General features: G+C 48.0%; 1 protein-coding gene across 7 annotated transcripts in view; it reads right to left on the bottom strand.

Moving 5' to 3' along the window:
- The window catches only part of LOC140187746 (transient receptor potential cation channel subfamily V member 3-like), a 62,927-nt gene that overhangs the window by 16,456 nt on the left and 26,441 nt on the right, over nt 1-20,030 (bottom strand). For 5 of the 7 annotated variants that reach the window (XM_072243399.1, XM_072243397.1, XM_072243398.1 and 2 more), the window contains 10 exons: nt 16,292-16,408; nt 14,422-14,555; nt 13,140-13,319; nt 12,916-13,059; nt 11,900-12,189; nt 9,302-9,478; nt 7,410-7,568; nt 6,884-6,958; nt 3,692-3,765; nt 1,030-1,195 (listed from right to left, as the gene is read on the bottom strand). In XM_072243399.1, coding sequence (XP_072099500.1) covers nt 1,030-1,195; nt 3,692-3,765; nt 6,884-6,958; nt 7,410-7,568; nt 9,302-9,478; nt 11,900-12,189; nt 12,916-13,059; nt 13,140-13,319; nt 14,422-14,555; nt 16,292-16,408 — 1,516 coding nt within the window. The remainder of the gene's footprint in view (nt 1-1,029; nt 1,196-3,691; nt 3,766-6,883; nt 6,959-7,409; nt 7,569-9,301; nt 9,479-11,899; nt 12,190-12,915; nt 13,060-13,139; nt 13,320-14,421; nt 14,556-16,291; nt 16,409-20,030) is intronic. The other 2 variants (XM_072243395.1, XM_072243396.1) reach the window with 1 other exon arrangement.

Genomic DNA, 20,030 nt, shown 5'->3' with positions numbered 1-20,030 from the left:
CCTGCCTACAGGAAAGATGTAAATAAGATTGAAAGTGTGCAGAGAAAATTTACAAGGATGTTACTGGGACTTGAGGACCTGAGTTATAGGGAAAGGTTGAAAAGGTTCGGACTTCATTCCCTAGAGCGTAGGAGAATGAGGGGAGATCTGTAGAGTTGTACAAAATCATGAGGGATATTTGATAGGATAAATGCAAGCAGGCTTTTTCCACTGACATTAGGTGAGGTTACAACTAAAGGTCATGAGTTAAGGGTGAAAAGTAAAATGTTTAAGGGCAACATGAGGGGGAACTTCTTCACTCAGAGGGTGGTGAGAGTGTGGAATGAGCAGTCAACGCAACTGGTGGATGCAGGGTCGATTTCAACATTTAAGAGAAATTTAGATCAGTAGATGGATAGGATGGGTATGGAGGGTTATGGTCCGGGTGTAGGTAGATGGGACTAGCCAGGTTAACAGTTCGGCACAGAGTAGATGGGGCAAAAGGCCATTTTCTATGTTGTAGTGTTCTATAACTCTGATGAAACCAACATGGTATACGTCTTCCTGATCCCCACCATCCAGCCCAGGCTCTCTTCTCACTGCTGCCATCAGGAAGGAGGTACGTGAGCCTTAGGTACCACACCACCAGGTTCAGGAACAGTTACTGCCCCTCAACTATCAGGGTCCCGAACTGGGGTGGATAACTTCACTCATAACTCTAAACTGATTCAACAACCTATGGACTCACTTTCAAGCACCCTACAACCCACATTCTCAAATTTATTTGTCTATTTATTTATTATCTTTTTTTTGTATTTGAACAGTTTGTCCTCTTTCACACATGGCTGTTTTGTCAGTCTTTGTGTGTAGTTGTTTTTAATAGATTCTATTGTATTCTGTTGTTCTACCATGAATGCCCACAAGAAAGTGAATCTCAGGGTAAGTATATGGTGACATAGACATACTTTGAAAATGGCAAGTTCATAAGAGTCTCACTGTACGTTGGGACACGTGACAATCACAAACCCATTACCAGTCTGGCTGACATACCTTTTTAATCATGACACAGTAAATTCCTGTGAGTTTGAAGCCTCGTGTGTAATACAACACGTTGAACCAGCCAAGGGCCAAGGCCAGCACCAACACGACCCGGGAACCTTCGACATCCACCCAGCACAGTGAGGTGAAGATTATCACCAGCCCTGACTGGGCAAAGCTGTCAAACACAAAAGATTAAAGATTAGCTTTATTTGTCACATCTACACTGAAACATCAGTGAAGTGCAGATACTGGAAATCTGAGATGGGCTGACCACACATTCCACAGCCCAAAATATTCAGCAGGACAACACAATCAACAAGAGAAGAAGAGAAGATTTTGATTAAAGCTTAGTTTTATTTGTCACGCGAACATCAAAACATACAGTGAAATGTATCACTTGGGACAACAACCAACAACCCGAGGATGTGCTGGGGGCAGCCCACAAATGTCGCCATGCTTCCAGAGCCAACATTGCATGCCCACAACTTCCTAACCGTAACCTGTACATCTCTGGAATGTGGGAGTAAATGGGAGTATCTAGAGGAAACCTATGCAGTCATGGTAGGCTTATTCAGAAAGTCAGAAGGCATGGGATCCAGGGAAGTTTGGCCAGGTGGACTCAAAATTGGCTTGCCTGCAGAAGGCAGAGGGTGGTGGTGGAGGGAGTACATTCAGATTGGAGGGTTGTGACTGGTGGTGTCCCACAAGGATCTGTTCTGGGACCTCTACTTTTCGTGATTTTTATTAACGACCTGGATGTGGGGGTAGAAGGGTGGGTTGGCAAGTTTGCAGATACCACAAAGGTTGGTGATGTTGTAGATAGTGTAGAGGATTGTCGAACATTGCAGAGAGACATTGATAGGATGCAGAAGTGGGCTGAGAAGTGGCAGATGCAGTTCAACCCGGAGTGTGAGGTGGTACACTTTGGAAGGACAAACTCCAAGGCAGAGTACAAAGTAAATGGCAGGATACTTGGTAGTGTGGAGGAGCAGAGGGATCTCAGGGTACATGTCCACAGATCCCGGAAAGTTGCCTCACAGGTGGATAGGGTAGTTAAGAAAGCTTATGGGGTGTTAGCTTTCATAAATCGAGGGATAGAGTTTAAGAGTCGCAGGGTAATGATGCAGCTCTATAAAACTCTGGTTAGGCCACACTTGGAGTATTGTGTCCAGTTCTGGTTGCCTCACTATAGGAAGCATTGGAAAGGGTACAGAGGAGATTTATCAGAATGCTGCCTGGTTTAGAGAGTATGCATTATGATCAGAGATTAAGGGAGCTAGGGCTTTACTCTTTGGAGAGAAGGAGGATGAGAGGAGACATGATAGAGGTGTACAAGATAATAAGAGGAATAGATAGAGTGGATAGCCAGCGCCTCTTCCCCAGGGCACCACTGCTCAATACAAGAGGACATGGCTTTAAGGTAAGGGGTGGGAAGTTCAAGGGGGATATTAGAGCAAGGTTTTTTACTCAGAGAGTGGTTGGTGCGTGGAATTCACTGCCTGAGTCAGTGGTGGAGGCAGATACACTCGTGAAATTTAAGAGACTACTAGACAGGTATATGGAGGAATTTAAAGTGGGGGCTTATACGGGAGGCAAGGTATGAGGGTCGGCACAACATTGTGGGCTGAAGGGCCTTACTGTGCTATTCTATGTTCTATGTTCTATGGGAAGGACGTACAGACTCCTTTTAGAAGCAGCAGGAATTGAACCCGGGTTGCTTGCACTGTAAAGCATTACACTAACTACTAGGCTACCGTGCCATCCTCAAGACTTGGACGTAACAAGGATATACAGTGTATCTGCAAGGAATAAGGGGTGTGAATGTCCCAGTGAGGTTGAGGGTGGAGTATCTGGGGAGAGACAGGGGATGGGGATGCCCTGGATCCCTCTCACTGGGCAGCAGCAAGCTCCAGAACCAGTGGCTGCTCCCTGTCTCTGAGCCTCACAGCACTGGTGAACCACAGCTCTGGCTCCCCCCCCACCCCCCGGGTACTCTGGCATCCTTCCAGTTTCAATGGTGTGCGGTCACTGCGTTAACTGGCTGCCGTACATCACTCCGAGTGTGGAGGTGAGGGGTAGGGCTGGGGGGTGGGGGGGAGACACATATTGGTGGGATTGATCTGAGAGCTAGCACAGACTTGATGGACTGAATATCCTCGGCGGTGGAGATGGGGTGAGGGAGGAAAAAAGAGATGGAGAGAGAGAGGGAGAACAAAAGAAAGAGAGGAGGGGAGGGATGATCATTTCTGACCTGACACACTCACACACTCCCGACTCTCAAGACACACTTACTCATACATTGACACAATAAACTCTCACACCCACACCCTCCTCACCAACTTGCATGCTTGTTCTCACGGCCTCAGATTCATTTATTTATCACGCGTACATACAGACACACAGTGAAATGCATCGTTTGCGTTAACAACCAACACAAGCTGAGGATCTGTTGAGGGCAGCCTGAAAATGTTGCCGCAATGCTCAGCAGGACAACACAAGCAACAGCAACAGCAACAGAGAAACAAGCCCCTTTCTTTGCTCCCAGCTAGCCGCTCCATCCCCAGCACGGGGGCCTCTGGGCCTCAGGCAGACTCTGACTTCCCGTCTCGCTGTTCCTTGTCCTCTGTCTCACTGACCGACAAAACCTCCTCCCCTCCACTCTGGGACTTACTACAGGATGTGGAAGGAGCCGTCCACCAGCACGGAATGGAGGTCGGAGCGCCTGAGGTAGACCATCTCTGCTCCCTGCAAGGGACGGGGAGAGAAATGATTAGTGACAACAACTGAGCTGAAACTCAGCAGCTTTCTGCCCAGATCACACAGCGGTGTAGGGACAACTGCCTTCAGTATTAAAGAGATTTTAAAATACAGTTTTCATGTGTTTTGGGTGTGTGACTGCCAGACAGTGGGTGAGGGAGTGATGTACCCTGATGTGTTGACAGTGGGTGAGGAGAGAGTACAGCCTGACAGCTGTTGGAGCCGGTTGCCAGCACAGAGATAGTCTCCGGGTTGGACTCCATGTGGGACCCTGTGTCTAGGGTCCATACTGGGACATGACGGGGTATGCAGACTGTGACCTTGGCTTGTCAGAAGATCTGTTCCCCTCACATCGGAGATCCTTTGCCTATCTGGATTAATGCTGGGACTGGTGACCAAGTGTCAACCTCCTTCCTGTGAAGAGGCATCTCAGTGAATTTACAGGCGGTACAGCTGCCTCATAGCTCTGGCTAACCAGGTTTGATTCTGACCTCGGGTGCTGGCGGTGTGGCGTTTGCACGTTCTCCCTGTAATCGTGCGGGTTTCCATCCGTGTCCCAATGATCCCAATGAGACGCAGGTTGGTGGGCTAACTGGCCAGTGTAAATTGCAACTCCCCAGTGAGTGGGTGAAGGCAAAATAACGGAAGTGGAAGTGAAAGGTGGGAGTAGGTGGCGGTGAGACAGGGGAGATGGGAGTGATCAGAATCAGAATCAGGTTTAATATCACTGGCATAGGTCATGAACTTTGTTATTTTGCAGTAACAGTACATTGCAATGCATATTAAAACACTGTAAATTACATTAAGATATTGTGCGCGCACACACACACACACACACACACACACACACACACACACACACACACACACACACAGTGGATCCTGCTTAATTGGAACACATCATGACCAGTACATTTTGGTCCAATTAAGCGGCAGTTAGCCAAAATTTTATGGAAATATATAAAAAGGTATGAAAAAGACAAATGGAGTAACAATTTGTGTATTTAATTGGAATACAGAACAAATTACAACCCAGGAAATTATAGACCAGTGAGTCTTACTTCAGTGGTTGGTAAGTTGATGGAGAAGATCCTGAGAGGCAGGATTTATGAACATTTGGAGAGGCATAATATAATTAGAAATAGTCAGCATGGCTTTGTCAAAGGCAGGTTGTGCCTTATGAGCCTGACTGAATTTTTTGAAGATGATTCTAAACACATTGATGAAGGTAGAGCAATAGATGTAGTGTATATGGATTTCAGCAAGGTGTTTAATCAGCAAGACTTATTGAGAAAGTAAGGAGGCATGGGATCCAAGGGGACCTTGGTTTGTGGATCCAGAACTGGCTTGCCCACAGAAAGCAAAGAGTGGTTGTAAACGGGTCATATTCTGCATGGAGGTTGGTGACCAGTGGTGTGCCTCAGAGATCTGTTCTGGGACCCCTTCTCTTCGTGATTTTTATAAATGGCCTGGATGAGGAAGTGGGGGGATGGGTTAGTGAATTTGCTGATGACACAAAGGATATTGTGGAAGGCTGTCAGAGGTTATAGCAGGACATTAATAGGATGCAAAACTGGGCTGAGAAGTGGCAGATGGAGTTCAACCCAGATAAGTGTGAAATGGTTCATTTGATAGGTCAAATATGATGGCAGAATATAGTATTAATGGTAAGACTCTTGGCAGTGGGGAGGATCAGGGGGTTTTGGAGTCTGAGTCCATAGGACACACAAAGTTGCTGGGCAGGTTGACTATGGTTAAGAAGGCAAACAGTGCATTAGCCTTCATCAATCATGGGATTGAGTTTAGGAGCTGAGAGGTAATGTTGCAGCTATGTAGGACCCTGGTCAGACCCCAGTTGGAATACTGTGCTCAATTCTGGTCGCCTCACTACAGGAAGGATGTGGAAACTATCGAAAGGGTGCAGAGTAGATTTACAAGGATGTTGCCTGGATTGGGGAGCATGCCTTATGAGAATAGGTTGAGTGAACTTGGCCTTTTCTCCCTGGAGCGATGGAGGATGAGAGGTGACCTGATAGATGTGTATAAGATGATGAGAGGCATTGACTGTGTGGATAGTCAGAGGCTTTATCCCAGGGTACAAATGGCTAGCACAGGAGGGCACAGTTTTAAGGTTCTTGGAAGTAAGTACAGAGATGTCAGGGGTAAGTTTTTTACGCAGAGAGTGGTGAGTGCGTGGAATGGGCTGCCAGCGACGGTGGTGGAGGTGGATACAATAGGGTCTTTTAAGAGACTTCTGGATAGGTACATGGAGCTTAGAAAAATAGAGGGCTACGAGTAACCCCAGGTAACTTCTAAGGTAAGGACATGTACAGCAGTTTTGTGGGCTGAAGGGCCTGTATTGTGCTGTAGGTTTTCTGTGTTTTTTATGTTTTCTACTACTGATAGTACTACAGTACTATAAAATTGTGTATTAGTTCCTAATACTTATCGATGGAAGAATTCATCCACGTCACGTTCTTTTGACTGTAAATGAACAAAATTAGCAGACCCTAGTGTAGTTAATGGACTGCCTTCATAAATGCTTTCAACAACTGCATCCTCCAAATCTTCATTTTCATTGTAACATTCAAGATGATTGTCGATGCCTTCAAATTCTTTTTAGTTTCTAACTTGTTGAGGTAGTGAAATAGTTTCGTTTTCACTCCCAGCCGTTTCTAGCATCTCCAAGCCTGAATGCTTGAAAGCACAGTGAGAAATACTATACTGAATTGCTTATTTTTCACCAACTATCAATGACAAAAGTTGCTGCTTTTTGAACACAAACACACGCAACTGATGCTATGTGAAAACTGTCCACTCTAAGCATGGTGTTTAATGGCCACACACACCCACACAAAAAGGCAAAGCAAAATAGTGAGGTTGTGTAAGTGGGTTCATTGTCCATTCGGAAATCTGATGACACAGGGAAGAAGCTGCTCCTAAAACACTGAGTATGTGTCCTCATACCGGCATGGCATAGAGTCTGGCATGCAGCCGATGGACTGAATGGCCTCACCGGGGTTGGATCTTGGGTCAGTGGTGGGACCAGCAGGGGTCAGGGGTGGATGGTAAACTTGCTGTTGAAAGGAACCGACAATGAACTCACCTCCTTAATAACAAAGTACACAGCTGCCAGAATTATATAAATCTGAGTTTTAACCCAGAACAGGCAACTCAGTCCCTGTGGAGGATCAGGAGAGACAGGTGTTAATCAAAAATACAAAGTGGTGTAACAACTCTAATGCACTGATTTAAATCTCATTAAATCTCAGTGATTTAACACAGCTGGACAGCATGGTAACTTAGCATTTAGCAAAACATTTTAGATCATAAGGTACTATACTACAGACCCTCTGGCTAAAGACATTGCACTAGCCTTTTAACCTGCTCCAAGATCAATCTAACCCTTCCTTTCCACGTAGCATAAATACTAACCATCTCACAATTTCGTTTTCTACCAGATTTATGCTTAATATACAAAAACACCATTGTGTCTGCTTCTTGTTGGATGGTTTCAAATAGGATTGTGGGATTCTATTTCAGGCCAACTAAAGCACGATGTGATGATTATGATCTCATCTACTGTCGTCACCCTGAACGTTCTGAAGATTGAGTCAGACTGCAGGCCATACCTTATTCCCCAGGGGTCTGTGGGAAGACACGATGGTCAGGCACAAGATGTAGGACAGGTAAAAGAGGAAGCTGACGAGGAACATGTAGGCACCAAAATCCTCCCATTTCTTCTGCAGCAGCTCGTTCATCGGCTCCACGCACAACATCTCATGTCGGTTCTGGAGTCAGTGGAGACAGTGGGGGAAAAAGAGGGTAAGTGTTTGTGGCAAGTTCTGAGCAACTAATGCCTTGCATTTGAGAACCGAGCTCCCTTCTGTCCCTTTTGTCTCACTGCTCGGGGCGTTCATCTTACGACTGGCTACAGAAGGCATCAGGAGGGCTGCTTTAACGAGCAGTCTGGCTAACTGAGATGTCAGTGGGCTGTCTCACTGCACAGGGCATCAAGGTTGCTATAATCTGGATTATTACGGTGTGCATGGGAACAGTAACATCTCTGGTGAAGGGTCTTGCATGTCCATTCTGGGACAGCTCACTTACCTTTGGTCCCCACCGGACACTCAGCTCCCACCTGTGGCCCCAAGTAGCTGTTTGCATGTGACAGCGGCCGCAGCCTAGTATACTGCTTCAACAGGTGGGCTAAACCAGGTGAGGGTAGCCAGTGGGCCTTATACCTCGGTCTTAGCATGCAAAGTCATCTCCAGTGGGCCTGGGGGAGGGGGGGGCAGGATGAGATCTACAGTGAGATCCAATGGCCAGGAAGGCCATTCTACAACACTCTGTGGAGAGCGAAGGGCATGACAAGGCACAGACAAAGTCCATGGTCATCCACTGCAACCAAGGAAGACCCCAGTTTGTGACTCTTGTGTGTACCACTGGACCCAGGCTTCTGAGGTCAAGAAAGTAGAACTGCCCTCAGCAACGGCTTTTCCATTTTAAAAACTCTCCCACACAGGTATCACTGTGCAGCTCACATAATCTGGAGCAGGGGTTCCTGAAATGTTTTGTGCCGTGGAGCCCTACCATTAACCGAGGGGGTCCACGGACCCTGTGCTCCAGAAGAACTGCTCAAATCTGCCATCGTCAGAAACGATGGACAACCAATAATCAATCATTACATTGATCTTTGATGTCACCATCACTGGCAATCGTAGGTGGGTCTCTGCCAGGATAGCGAGGGGGAAACAAGAGGGAGAGGCCCCCAGAGAGAGACTGGCTGAAAAAAGGATCAGGGTGACACAACAGTGAAGCAGATGGAGTAACACTATTACAGTCCCAGCGACCTGGGTTCAACTTCCACTGCTGTCTGTAACGAGTTTGTACATTCTCCCTGAGACCACGTGGGTTTCCCCCAGATGTTCCAGTTTCCTCCCACATTCTAAAGACGTAAGGGATAGTAGACTAAATGGTCTCATGGACGTGGGCTTGTTGGGCCTGTTACCATGCCATATCTCTAAATAAATAGAATGAATTAAACATAAGGTGGTTATTATAGGCAGCAGGGAGTCCGGCGGTAGGATGGGACACACAGCACTGGGTATCCAGTGTAGGTCAGACCCATGCTTCGCCAGCTGTAAGGTTGGGGTTCATCTCCCACTGCTGGCTGTAAGGAGTTTGCACACTCTCCCTGTGACGGGTGATCCAGTTTCCTCCCACAGTCTAGAGACGTATGGGTCAGGGTTAGTAAATTGTGGGCATGCTGTGTTGGCACTGGAAGCGTGGCGACACTTGCGGGTACGGGTAAGTCTAGAGACATAGGGGTTAGGGTTAGTAAATTGTGGGCATGCTGTTTTGGCACTGGAAGCGTGGCAACACTTGCGGGCTGCCCCCAGCACAAGCTCAGAGTGCGTTGGTTATTGACGTAAAGGGCCCATTTCATTGTATGTTTCGATGTACACGTGAGAAATCAGTGAACCTAATGTCCTGTGAGGTAAACACCCTGTACGATACACACCCTGTTTCTGCTGCTGTAAACAACGGTCTGCAGCACCGACTGCTCCTCAATGGTATCCACACCCGACAGGTCGTAGAGGGAGCACGTCACTGGTCCATATTCCCACTCGGTGAACTTCCTGGAGAGGTGTTTGTACTTTTGCTGTTTTATTTCCCGGCCCAGAATGTGTTTAAAAATCTGCAGAAATGGAAGATTGATTTAACTCCACAAACATTGAGCAGGAACCTGCCCATCTTATGCAGACCAATCCCACGGGTCCCACAAAACACAGGCCAGGTCAGATTAAACAGCCCAGTCCAGTTCAGTATGTTTCATCCTCATCCAGAATCCGGAGTCTGAACGTTGGGGCCCGAAGGTCAGACCGGTGGCCAGCATCCTGAGGTGAAGTGAGAATCCGGGGACAAGGACTGGAGGCCTGGAGGCTGGAGTCCTGTTGGAGAGTGGTTCGGAGGGACGGGAAAAGGGCTTGTATTGCTGTTGGTGTCATTTTGTTTCTGCTGATGTAGTCGGCGAGCTATGTGAGCACTGGAAAGTTTAGTGACACATTCCCCTGTGGAATGTCCCCAGCACATCCGATATGTGCCTCTGTATCTTGCAATGTACATGCGGTAAGTAGATCTGAATCTGAATCAGCGTAACTGGCGGCTCCTCAGCCGTTCATCGAAACTTGGGGGACGCGGTAGCATTACGGTTAGCATAGCTCTAGTACAGCTCTAGTGAAGGAAGGAGTTTGTATATTCTCCCTGTACCTTACACCCATGTGACTAATTAACCTCCTAACCCGTACGGGAGGAAACTGCTTGGGTTTCCTCTGGGCGCTCCGGTTTCCTCCCACATTACAAAAACGTACGGGTCAATTGGTCGCATGGGTGTAACTGGGCAGTGCGGGCTCGATGGCCCGGAAGGACCTGTTACCTTGGGCATCTTGAAATAAAATAAATAAATAAAATATACTTGGTACTTTCAGAAACTCTGAGATTTTATCTGGGTCATGCTTCAGTTCTGATTGGTTACAGACAACAATACTAAACAGGTATTTCATTCTGATTGGCTGAGGTTGTGGTTGGCTCAGGTTTGGATTCACCTGGATTCAAGTTGCACAGGTAAAGCTCAATAGGGATTGGCCTTGCTTAGACTGAACACAAAGTCAGGCTGGAAGAGGATCGGCTGGTACTGGCTGCACACACAGAATGCTGGAGGAACTCATGAGGTCAGGCAACAGCTATGGATGGAAGTGGTTGACGTTTCAGGCTGAGGCCCTTCATTAGGTCTGGAAAGGAAGGGGGGATGAAGCCAGAGAATAAGAAGGTGGGAGGAAGGGGAAGAGTACAAGATGGCAGGTGATAGGCAAGACCAGGTGAGGAGGTAGCAGGGCAGGGGAAAGGAGGATGAAGGAAGATGCTGGGAGGTGACAGTTGGAAGAGATAAAGAACTGAAGAAGAAGGAATCTGATTGGAGAGGACAGTAGACTATGGGAGAAAGGGAAGGAAGAGGGGCACCAGGGGGACATGATAGGCAGGTGAGGAGAAGAGGTGAGAGGTCTAATAACTGAGATGCTTAGTCAGAGGTGAGGAGATTTAAATTCTGTTAACAATCCGGAGTTTAAAAAAAAAGTTACAAAAGTTTAAGGCTGACGACAAGCAGTTGGTAGGTGATAGGTGGAAAAGGTAAAGGGCTAAAGAAGAAGGAATCTGACAGGATAGAAGAGTGCACCATGGGAGAAAGGGCAGAAGAGGAAGGAGGAGTCTAATGGGAGAGGAGAGTGGCTGTGGGTGAAAGGGAAGGAGACGGGCTACCAGAGGGAGGGGATGGACAAGTGAGAAGGAGGCGCCAGAGGGAAACCAGAATGAGGAATGGAAAAAGAGAGGAGGAGGGAGGGGGAGAAATTACCTCATTGGGGGCTTTGGTTGAGGGTGAGGCACATGGACGTAAGGAAAATGGAAGGTTATGGATATTGTGCAGGCAGAGGAGATTAGTTAGCCATCACTGTTAATTGGTTCAGCACAATATTGTGGGCCGGAGGGCCAGCTCCTGAGCTGTGCTGTTCTATGTTGTGTCTGTAGTATTGTAGGGCTGTAATTACCAATAAGCATAATTTTGTGAAATACAAGAGGGACAGAGGTTTGGTTCAGGGACTTGCTGAGATCTCTGTGCTCTGCTGGGAGCCAGCGGGAACAGCCTGAACACCAGATTTCCAATGGGAATCGGAGAGGTTGTGCGGGGGTGGGGGTTGGTGAGGGGACGTGCTGAGATCCAGCAGGAACAGCCTGAACACCAGATTTCCAATGGGAATCGGAGAGGTTGTGCGGGGGTGGGGGTTGGTGAGGGGATGTGCTGAGATCCAGCAGGAACAGCCTGAACACCAGATTTCCAATGGGAATCGGAGAGGTTGTGATGGAGTGTGAAGCTCATCCAGCTTCCCAGCACTGGGCTTAGATGGGCTGAGTGGTCTCCTGCAGGGCCTGGTGTCTGGAGTCCGTCCCGTGCACTAAAGCATCGTTCCAGGCTGCACAAAGGGGTGCGGATTGCTGACTGTGGCACAGTGGGATGCGCGGAAATGGGTGAGGCAGGGAGAGAGGGGCAGGGTACGGGACCTACCCCGATCTTGCCAGTGTGGGCGGCCAGGCGGAGTGGAGTCAGGCCCTTGCGGTTGGTGATCTTCTCCAGGTTGCTGTGGGGCTCCAGGTCAGCGGCCTTGATCAGGATCAGGTCGTACATCCCCGTCACGAAGCCGCGTGTCTCTGCCGTCTCGCAGGCAATGGACACCAAGGCGTGCAGAACGGTGTTGCCAGCCTGGTCCTGCACCCGGGGATTGGCCCCGTGCTCGATCAGGTAGATCACGATGTCCGTTTGGTTGGTGCAGGCAGCCAGACCCAGTGGGAAACCACCTGTGCCAGCCGGGGTTACAGATGGCTCTGTCAGTGAAGTTTCAACATTCCCCCCCCCACCCTCCATTCCACACACCGTAACTCCCCAACTCTAACCACTCCACCCACAAAGATCAAAGACCCAAATCAATGAGTGACCTGTGGCTACTTCCTTACCAGCCAGCCCTTTACCTCTCCCGCCTATCCCCTTTCAGCTTCTTATTTCACCTCCCTCCCATCCCCACCCACCTACCTCCTCACCTGGTCTCACCTGTCACCTGCCAGCTTGTACTCCTTCCCCTCCCTCCACCTTATTCTGCCTTCTTCCCCCTTCCTTTCCAGTCCTGATGAAGGGTCTCAGCTCCAAACACTGACTGTTTATTCCCCTCCATAGATGCGCCCTGACCTGCTGAGATCCTCCAGCAGTTTGTGTGTGCTGCTATTGGCTATTGGTCTGTGTCCATGGGTTTGATCTGTGTCTGTGCATTTAGCCCATATCCGTTGGTCCAAGCCTGTGCATTTGGCCTGTATTTGTTGGTCCGAGCCTGTGCATTTGGCCTCTATTTGTTGGTCTGAGCCTGTGTATTTGGCCTGTATTTATTGGTTGTATCTGTGCATTTTGCCTGTATTTGTTGGTCTCAGCCTGTGTATTTGGCCCGTATTTGCTGCCTGTGCCTGTGTGTTGGCCCTGCATCCCTGGCTGGCGTGTGCAGCCCGCGTTTTGCACTTGCCCCCACGCACACTCACCGAAGTAGAACGAGCACTGCCTGTTCCTCTTGTTGCGGAAGAAGCTCCCCTTGGCCATCACGTTGACAGCAGCCCCGTTCTGGACCAGGAGCTGGACCAGATCACAGCGCCTGCGTTCCACCGCAATGTGCAAAGCTGTCTGCCCTGGAAACAGAGGCACCGTGAGCCACAGCAGTACAGGGCACTCCCGCCCCCGTCCCAAACAGTGTGAAAGTGCTCCCTACCCTGGTAAATCCTGTCCGTGTAGGTGGCGTTGACAAGGTCAGCCAGGTCCCCACTTTTCTGCGAGAAGGAGAGGAGTTTCTTGACAATATCCACTGTCCTGTTGTCCTGGGACAGCTCCTCTGCCTTGTTGGTTATCCTGAGCAAGGCCTTCATCAGGCAGGTCTGCCCTGTGTTGGGTTCTGTGGGACGGTTGGGCAAAAGCATCAGAGAGGAAAGGTGCCCCCAACATCCCTGCCACCATGACCAGGCCACTGGTCAATCAGCTAACACCCAGGACAGCCATTCACAGAGAGTAATGGGTGTGTGGAACATGTGGCAAAGAGATTAATACATTAGAGACACTTAAGAGACTCGTTCAAGATAGTAAAAGGCATAGGTAGAGAGGGCAGCCAGAGACATTTTCCAAGGGTGGAAATGGCCAATGCGTGGGGACATAATTTTAAAGTGATTGGAGGGAAGTATAGGGGGGATGTTTTGTTTACACAGAATGGTGAGTGTGTGGAACACGTTGCCAGGGGTGGTTGCAGAGGCAGATACATTAGGAACATTTAAGAAATGTGGGTCAAAGAGTCCGTACTGTGCTGTACTGTTCCATGTAAAGTCCTTTCAATGTCAGGTTTCTCACACACACACACACACACACACACACAAACACACACACACACACACACACACACACACACACGACCCCCATGGCAATTATGGAGGACACACACATCACTAAAACAGGCCATTCAGCCCACTGAATCTGTGCTGACCATTACCACCCATTTACACGAATCCTACATCCACTCATTCTATTCTATACCCCTCACATTCCCCTCAATTCCCCCAAGATTCTACTCCTCATAGGGGAAATTTTACAGTGACCAATTAACCCACCAGCGCTCACTTCTTTGGGATGTGGGAGGAAACTGAGGCACCCAGGAGGAAATCAATGTGGTCACAGGGCGAGCATGCAAACTCCACACAGCCAGTGCTAGAGATCAGGATTGAACCCGGATCTCTGGAGCTGTGAAGCAGGAGGTCCACCACTCCACCGTGTCTAGGACCTATCAGACAGGAGGTCCACCACTCCACCATGTCTAGGACCTTTCAGACAGGAGGTCCACCACTCCACCATGTCTAGGACCTGCGTCACATGCACTCCCAGGTCAACACGTAGATCCTTGCCACTGATCACTGGAGGTAAAGCTCCAGGAGATAGGGTACAGTGAGGTAAATCTCCAGGAGATAGGGTACAATGCTGGATGAAGTCTCAGTCTCTCTTGTGGTCCTTACCTCTCAGCTTTGGGTGGGAGAGACATCCCCCAGAATCCTCAATCTCCTGCAGGAGGCCATCAATTCTCTCCAGGTCGCCCTCAAATATTGCCCCAAAAAGCTGGAGCCTGAACGTGCCGAGATCACATTGATTCCTTGACAAAAGATGGAAGCAGATGTCCATTAGGATCCAACACCTTTACAGTGGTTTTCCCAGTGACTGCAGCCTGAGGAAAGTGGGATGACGGTCCATGCTAGTGACATGCTCAGATTTGGAGGCTGCTAGTTTCAACATATCTGAAGTAAAATCACATTTCACCGATGTATTTGTTGGATTAAGCTGTAGATTTGTCATTTTTGTACTGTTTTTCTTGCAGATTAATTTTGTTATGCTCTTTTATAATTTTTATATAATTACCTATCATCATCATCATTATACACCGTGTCGTATGAGGTACGCGATCATGGTCTTCGGGACCGTGATTGTTCTTGGCAAATTTTTCTACGGGAGTGGTTTGCCATTGCCTTTTTCTGGGCAGTGTCTTTACAATTAGGGTAACCCCAGACATTATCACTACTCTTCAGAGATTGTCTGCCTGGCGTCAGTGGTCGCATATCCAGGAATTGTGATGTGCACCGGCTGCTCGTACGACCATCCACCACCTGCTCCCGTGGGTCCACGTGACCCTGACTGGGGGGCTAAGCAGGTGCTACACCTCGCCCAAGGGTGACCTGCAGGCTAGCAGAGGGAAGGAGTGCCTTACACCTCCTTTGGTGGAGGCATATCTCCAGCCCGCCACCCATTCACCTACATACGTGTAAATATTCAGTAAATTTCCTAGCAATTGTAGTGCAGCCGATTCTGTATTTTCTAAAAGCTTCTCAGTTTCTCTGCTGCAGGTGTCATGCCATTTGAACCTGGCTATCTCACAAGTTAGTTCTTACCACTGGAAAGTTGTTACCTCTGGTCTGACTATGAGATGACCATGACCTCTTTTTATTTATCTCTTTACCTTGTTCTCGTAACACAAGCTCCTTACAGGTATTTGAACTCCGATCTTACAGCTGGCATTGTAAAGCATTACACTACCCTGCCGCGGAGTTGAGGTTACCATCAGATCCAACGTGATTAAATAACAGGTCGGCTTTGATAGGCCGACTGGCCTGCTCCTGACCTCAGTCCGTATGTTAGTGTGATGAGTAGATCAGCAGCAAGCATCTCCAGATGTGGGAGCCCCACCGAATTTGGACGTGTAACTCTAGTTAGTTGATATGATCACCCTGCTGGTAACAGGAGGAGGTCTACTCCCGGTACAGTTGGGACAGTGAGGGGTAGAGCTTTACGTGGTTTTGAAGGGTCACCCAGTCAGTTAGCCTGATTCCCTCTAAAGTTAAAGGTTGAGAGTGTAAAAGGAAATAATAAATTTTTAGCAGTGAATAGGGAACTCTCGATTCTGTAGCACAGATGGGGGATGAGCACGTAGCAGAGAAATAAAGGGAGGGGCCCTACAGGGTTGGTACCAGGAACTGAAAGTCTGTAACAGGCTCAACCAGCTTGATCCACAAACTACTGGCTAAAGTAAACTCACCAGGGTGGTGGTAGAGGCAGATACATTAGGAACATTTAAGAGACTCTCAGACAGGCACATAATGATAGAAAAATGGAGGGCTATGTGGGTGGGATGGGTTAGATTGATCTTGGACTTGGTTAAAGGATTGGCATATCGTGGGCCGAAAGGCCTGTACAGTTCTATGTTCTATGCCTGGTTACTAGCCCCTCATAAAACTCCAGGACAGAAGTTTGCCACTGTATGTATAAGGTAAAAGCGAGCTGCACACAGCCCACATGGAACATAGGTGCTGAAGCTTAACACTGACAGTGGGCCCTCACCTCTCAGTGTCAGGGCTCACATCTGCCTTCTGAGCAGCTGATGGATCTTCCTTGCTCTCAGACTTGGCCACAGGATTCAGGAAAATATAAGATTCAATGTTCTTCCAAAGGCTGAAACTTGATTGAAAATCAGAATTCAGAACCAGGATTTATTACCCCGACATACATGATGTGAAATTGTTGTTTTGTAGCAGCAGTACAGTGCAAAGAGATAAAATGACTAGAAGTTATAAAAAACAAAAGGAATAATGAGATAGAGTTCACGGGTTCATGGACTTCAGAAATCTGATAGCAGAGGGGAATAAGGTGCTTCTGAATCATTGAGTGCATGGCTTCGAGATCCTGTATCTCCTCCCTGATGGCAGCAGTAAGTAGAGGGGATGTCCCAGAGAGCAAGGGTCCTTAATGATGGATGCTGTCTTCAAAGGCATCAACTCAGCTACAGTCATATTGCAAACACGAGAATTTGTAGATGCTGGAAATCCAGGCAACACACATAAGATGCTACAGAAACCCAGAAGGCCAGGCAGCATCTATGGAAAAGATTAAACATTTGACATTTCGGCCTGGTGAAGGGTCTCAGCACAAAATGTCGACTGTTTACTCTTTTCCATAGGTGCTGCCTGGCCTGTTGGGCTCCTCCAGCATTTTGTGTGTGTTACGGTAATATTGACTGATTGTAAACTCAGCCAGCTCCATCACGGGCACAAGCCTTCCCACCAATGAGGACATCTTCCAAGAGGTGGTTTCACAAGAAGACACCATCCATCATGAAAGGCTTCACCACCCTATGACATGCCTTCTTCTCATACTACCAACAGGGAGCAAGTACAGGAGCCTGAACATTTCAGGATAAACTTCCCACCCCCCCCACCTTCAATAATTCAGCCACTTTCTTGTGGCACTGCAACTTAAAGATGTTCTTGATGGTAGGGAGGATTACGCCTGTGCTGGAGTCTACAACTCCCCTGTAGCTTCTTGAGACCCTCTGCATTGGAGTTTCAGATCTCGGGCCAGGAAACTGACGGGGAGAGTCCCTACCCTGAGTAGCAGTGTCCCGACGCAAGCGGGCAGAGGAACGAGTAAAGAAGGAACAGGGAGTGACCACAAGTGTAGTTTGCAGACAGAATGGAGCCCAGCGTGGGAAGTGTGCAGCAAGAGCTCAGTGGAGAGGTTGCAATGGGACACAAGAACTCACAGTTGAAGAAATCCACCAGAACCCAGAACAGAGGCAGAAGCCGACAGAAACAAGTGGAACCGGGTGGAAAACATTTGTAAAGCTGCAGGGAATAGGAAGTGGATTTAATCTCAATTCTGTTTTTACCTGGCATTGACACAATGGAGCAAGTGTCCCCCCTCCTTTTTATTTATTTAGCGAAACAGCACGGTAACAATCCTGCGCCATCCAATTTCACCCACATTTCCAATTAACCTACAAGCCCCCACCCCTTTGGAATGTGGGAGGACACCCATGTGGTCACAGGGAGAACGTACAGACTCCTCACGAACTGTGGTGGGAATTAAACCCAGGTCACTGTCGCTGTAAGAGTGTTATACTAACTGCTAAACCAGACCATCCCTAAACATACCATCCCCACAACTCACTAATCCTAACTGTCTTTGACTGTGGGAGGAAACCAGAGCACCTGGAGGAAATGCATGTGGTCATAGAGAGAACACACAAATTCCTTACAGGCAGTGGCGGGAATCGAACTCCAATCAGTGAAAGCTGACGCTGTAAAGCGATGTCTATTTCTGTAATAACACCAAGTAAATCCAACAGATCCAGCTAGAACCCATTATATGGAACACCCTGCATAGAACCAAAGAGCACCTCAGAGAAATGCAGGACTGAACTGCAGGTGGACCCGCAGACGATGGAGGCCTGATGTCTGTGAAACTGAGGCCCCAAGGCCAAGGAGTGGAGGCCCGAGTGTGGCCTGTATTAGGATTGGAGCGGCTGGGAAAGAAGTTTGTTTTTGTATTTGGTGGCATATATGTACTTTGATAATAAATTTACTTTACATTTTGAAATGCGTTTTGCTGTAGTTGTCCTTGCTGCTTGTGCTGTTCTGCAGAACACTGATTGTTGCTGCTGTAATGTGTGACAACACCTGCAGGCTTTCTCCAGCACTTCCTAAGCTGTGCTGGTTATTAACACAAAAGTCACACTTCATTGTATGTTTCGATGTACCTGTGATAAATAAATCTGAATCTGAATAAATGGGAGAGAAATAGAGCACAACGGGGGTGGCATGGTAGGGTTGAAGTTAGTCTAACAATATTACAGCACCAGAGACCTGGGTTCAATTCCCACTACTCTCGGTAAGGAGTTTGTACGTTCTCCCCGTGACCGCCTGGGTTTCCTCCCACATCCCAAAGGCAAATGGGTTGCTTGGATTATTGGTCACATGGGTCACATTGGTCACATGGACGGATTCCTGTCACAGTATGTGGACAGGCCGACCAGGGGGAATGCCATACTAGATCTAGTACTAGGTAATGAACCAGGTCAGGTCACAGATCTCTCAGTGGGTGAGCATCTGGGGGACAGTGACCACCACTCCCTGGCCTTTAGCATTATCATGGAAAAGGACAGATTCAGAGAGGACAGGAAAATTTTTAATTGGGGAAAGGCAAATTATCAGGCTATAAGGCTAGAACTTGCAGGTGTGAATTGAGATGATGTTTTTGCAGGGAAATGTACTATGGACATGTGGTCGATGTTTAGAGATCTCTTGCAGGATGTAAGGGATAAATTTGTCCCGGTGAGGAAGATAAAGAATAGTAGGGTGAAGGAACCATGGGTGACAAGTGAGGTGGAGAATCTAGTCAGGAGGAAGAAGGCAGCATACATGAGGTTTAGGAAGCAAGGATCAGATGGGTCCATTGAGGAATATAGGGAAGCAAGAAAGGAGCTTAAGAAGGGGCTGAGAAGAGCAAGAAGGGGGCATGAGAAGGCCTTGGCGAGTAGGGTAAAGGAAAACCCCAAGGCATTCTTCAATTATGTGAAGAAAAAAAGGATGACAGGAGTGAAGGTAGGACCGATTAGAGATAAAGGTGGGAAGATGTGCCTGGAGGCTGCGGAAGTGAGCGAGGTCCTCAATGAATACTTCTCTTCGGTATTCACCAATGAGAGGGAACTTGACGATGGTGAGAACAATATGAGTGAGGTTGATGTTCTGGAGCACGTTGATATTAAGGGAGAGGAGGTGTTGGAGTTGTTAAAATACATTAAGACAGATAAGTCCCCGGGACCTGATGGAATATTCCCCAGGCTGCTCCACGAGGCGAGAGAAGAGACTGCTAAGCCTCTGGCTAGGATCTTCATGTCCTCGTTGTCCACCGGAATGGTACCGGAGGATTGGAGAGAGGCGAATGTTGTCCCCTTGTTCAAAAAAGGTAGTAGGGATAGTCCGGGTAATTACAGACCAGTGAGCCTTACGTCTGTGGTGGGAAAGCTGTTGGAAAAGATTCTTAGAGATAGGATCTATAGACATTTAGAGAATCATGGTTTAATCAGGGACAGTCAGCATGACTTTGTGAAGGGCAGATCGTGTCTAGCAAGCCTGATAGAGTTCTTTGAGGAGGTGACCAGGCATATAGATGAGGGTAGTACAGTGGATGTGATTTATATGGGTTTTAGTAAGGCATTTGACAAGGTTCCACACGGTAGGCTTATTCAGAAAGTTAGAAGGCATGGGATCCAGGGAAGTTTGGCCAGGTGGATTCAGAATTG

Source organism: Mobula birostris, chromosome 25 (assembly GCF_030028105.1).
Source record: "Mobula birostris isolate sMobBir1 chromosome 25, sMobBir1.hap1, whole genome shotgun sequence".
NCBI lineage: Eukaryota > Metazoa > Chordata > Chondrichthyes > Myliobatiformes > Myliobatidae > Mobula > Mobula birostris.
The sequence above is the reverse complement of the archived record's forward strand: the minus strand, read 5'-3'. Positions and strand labels throughout refer to the sequence as shown.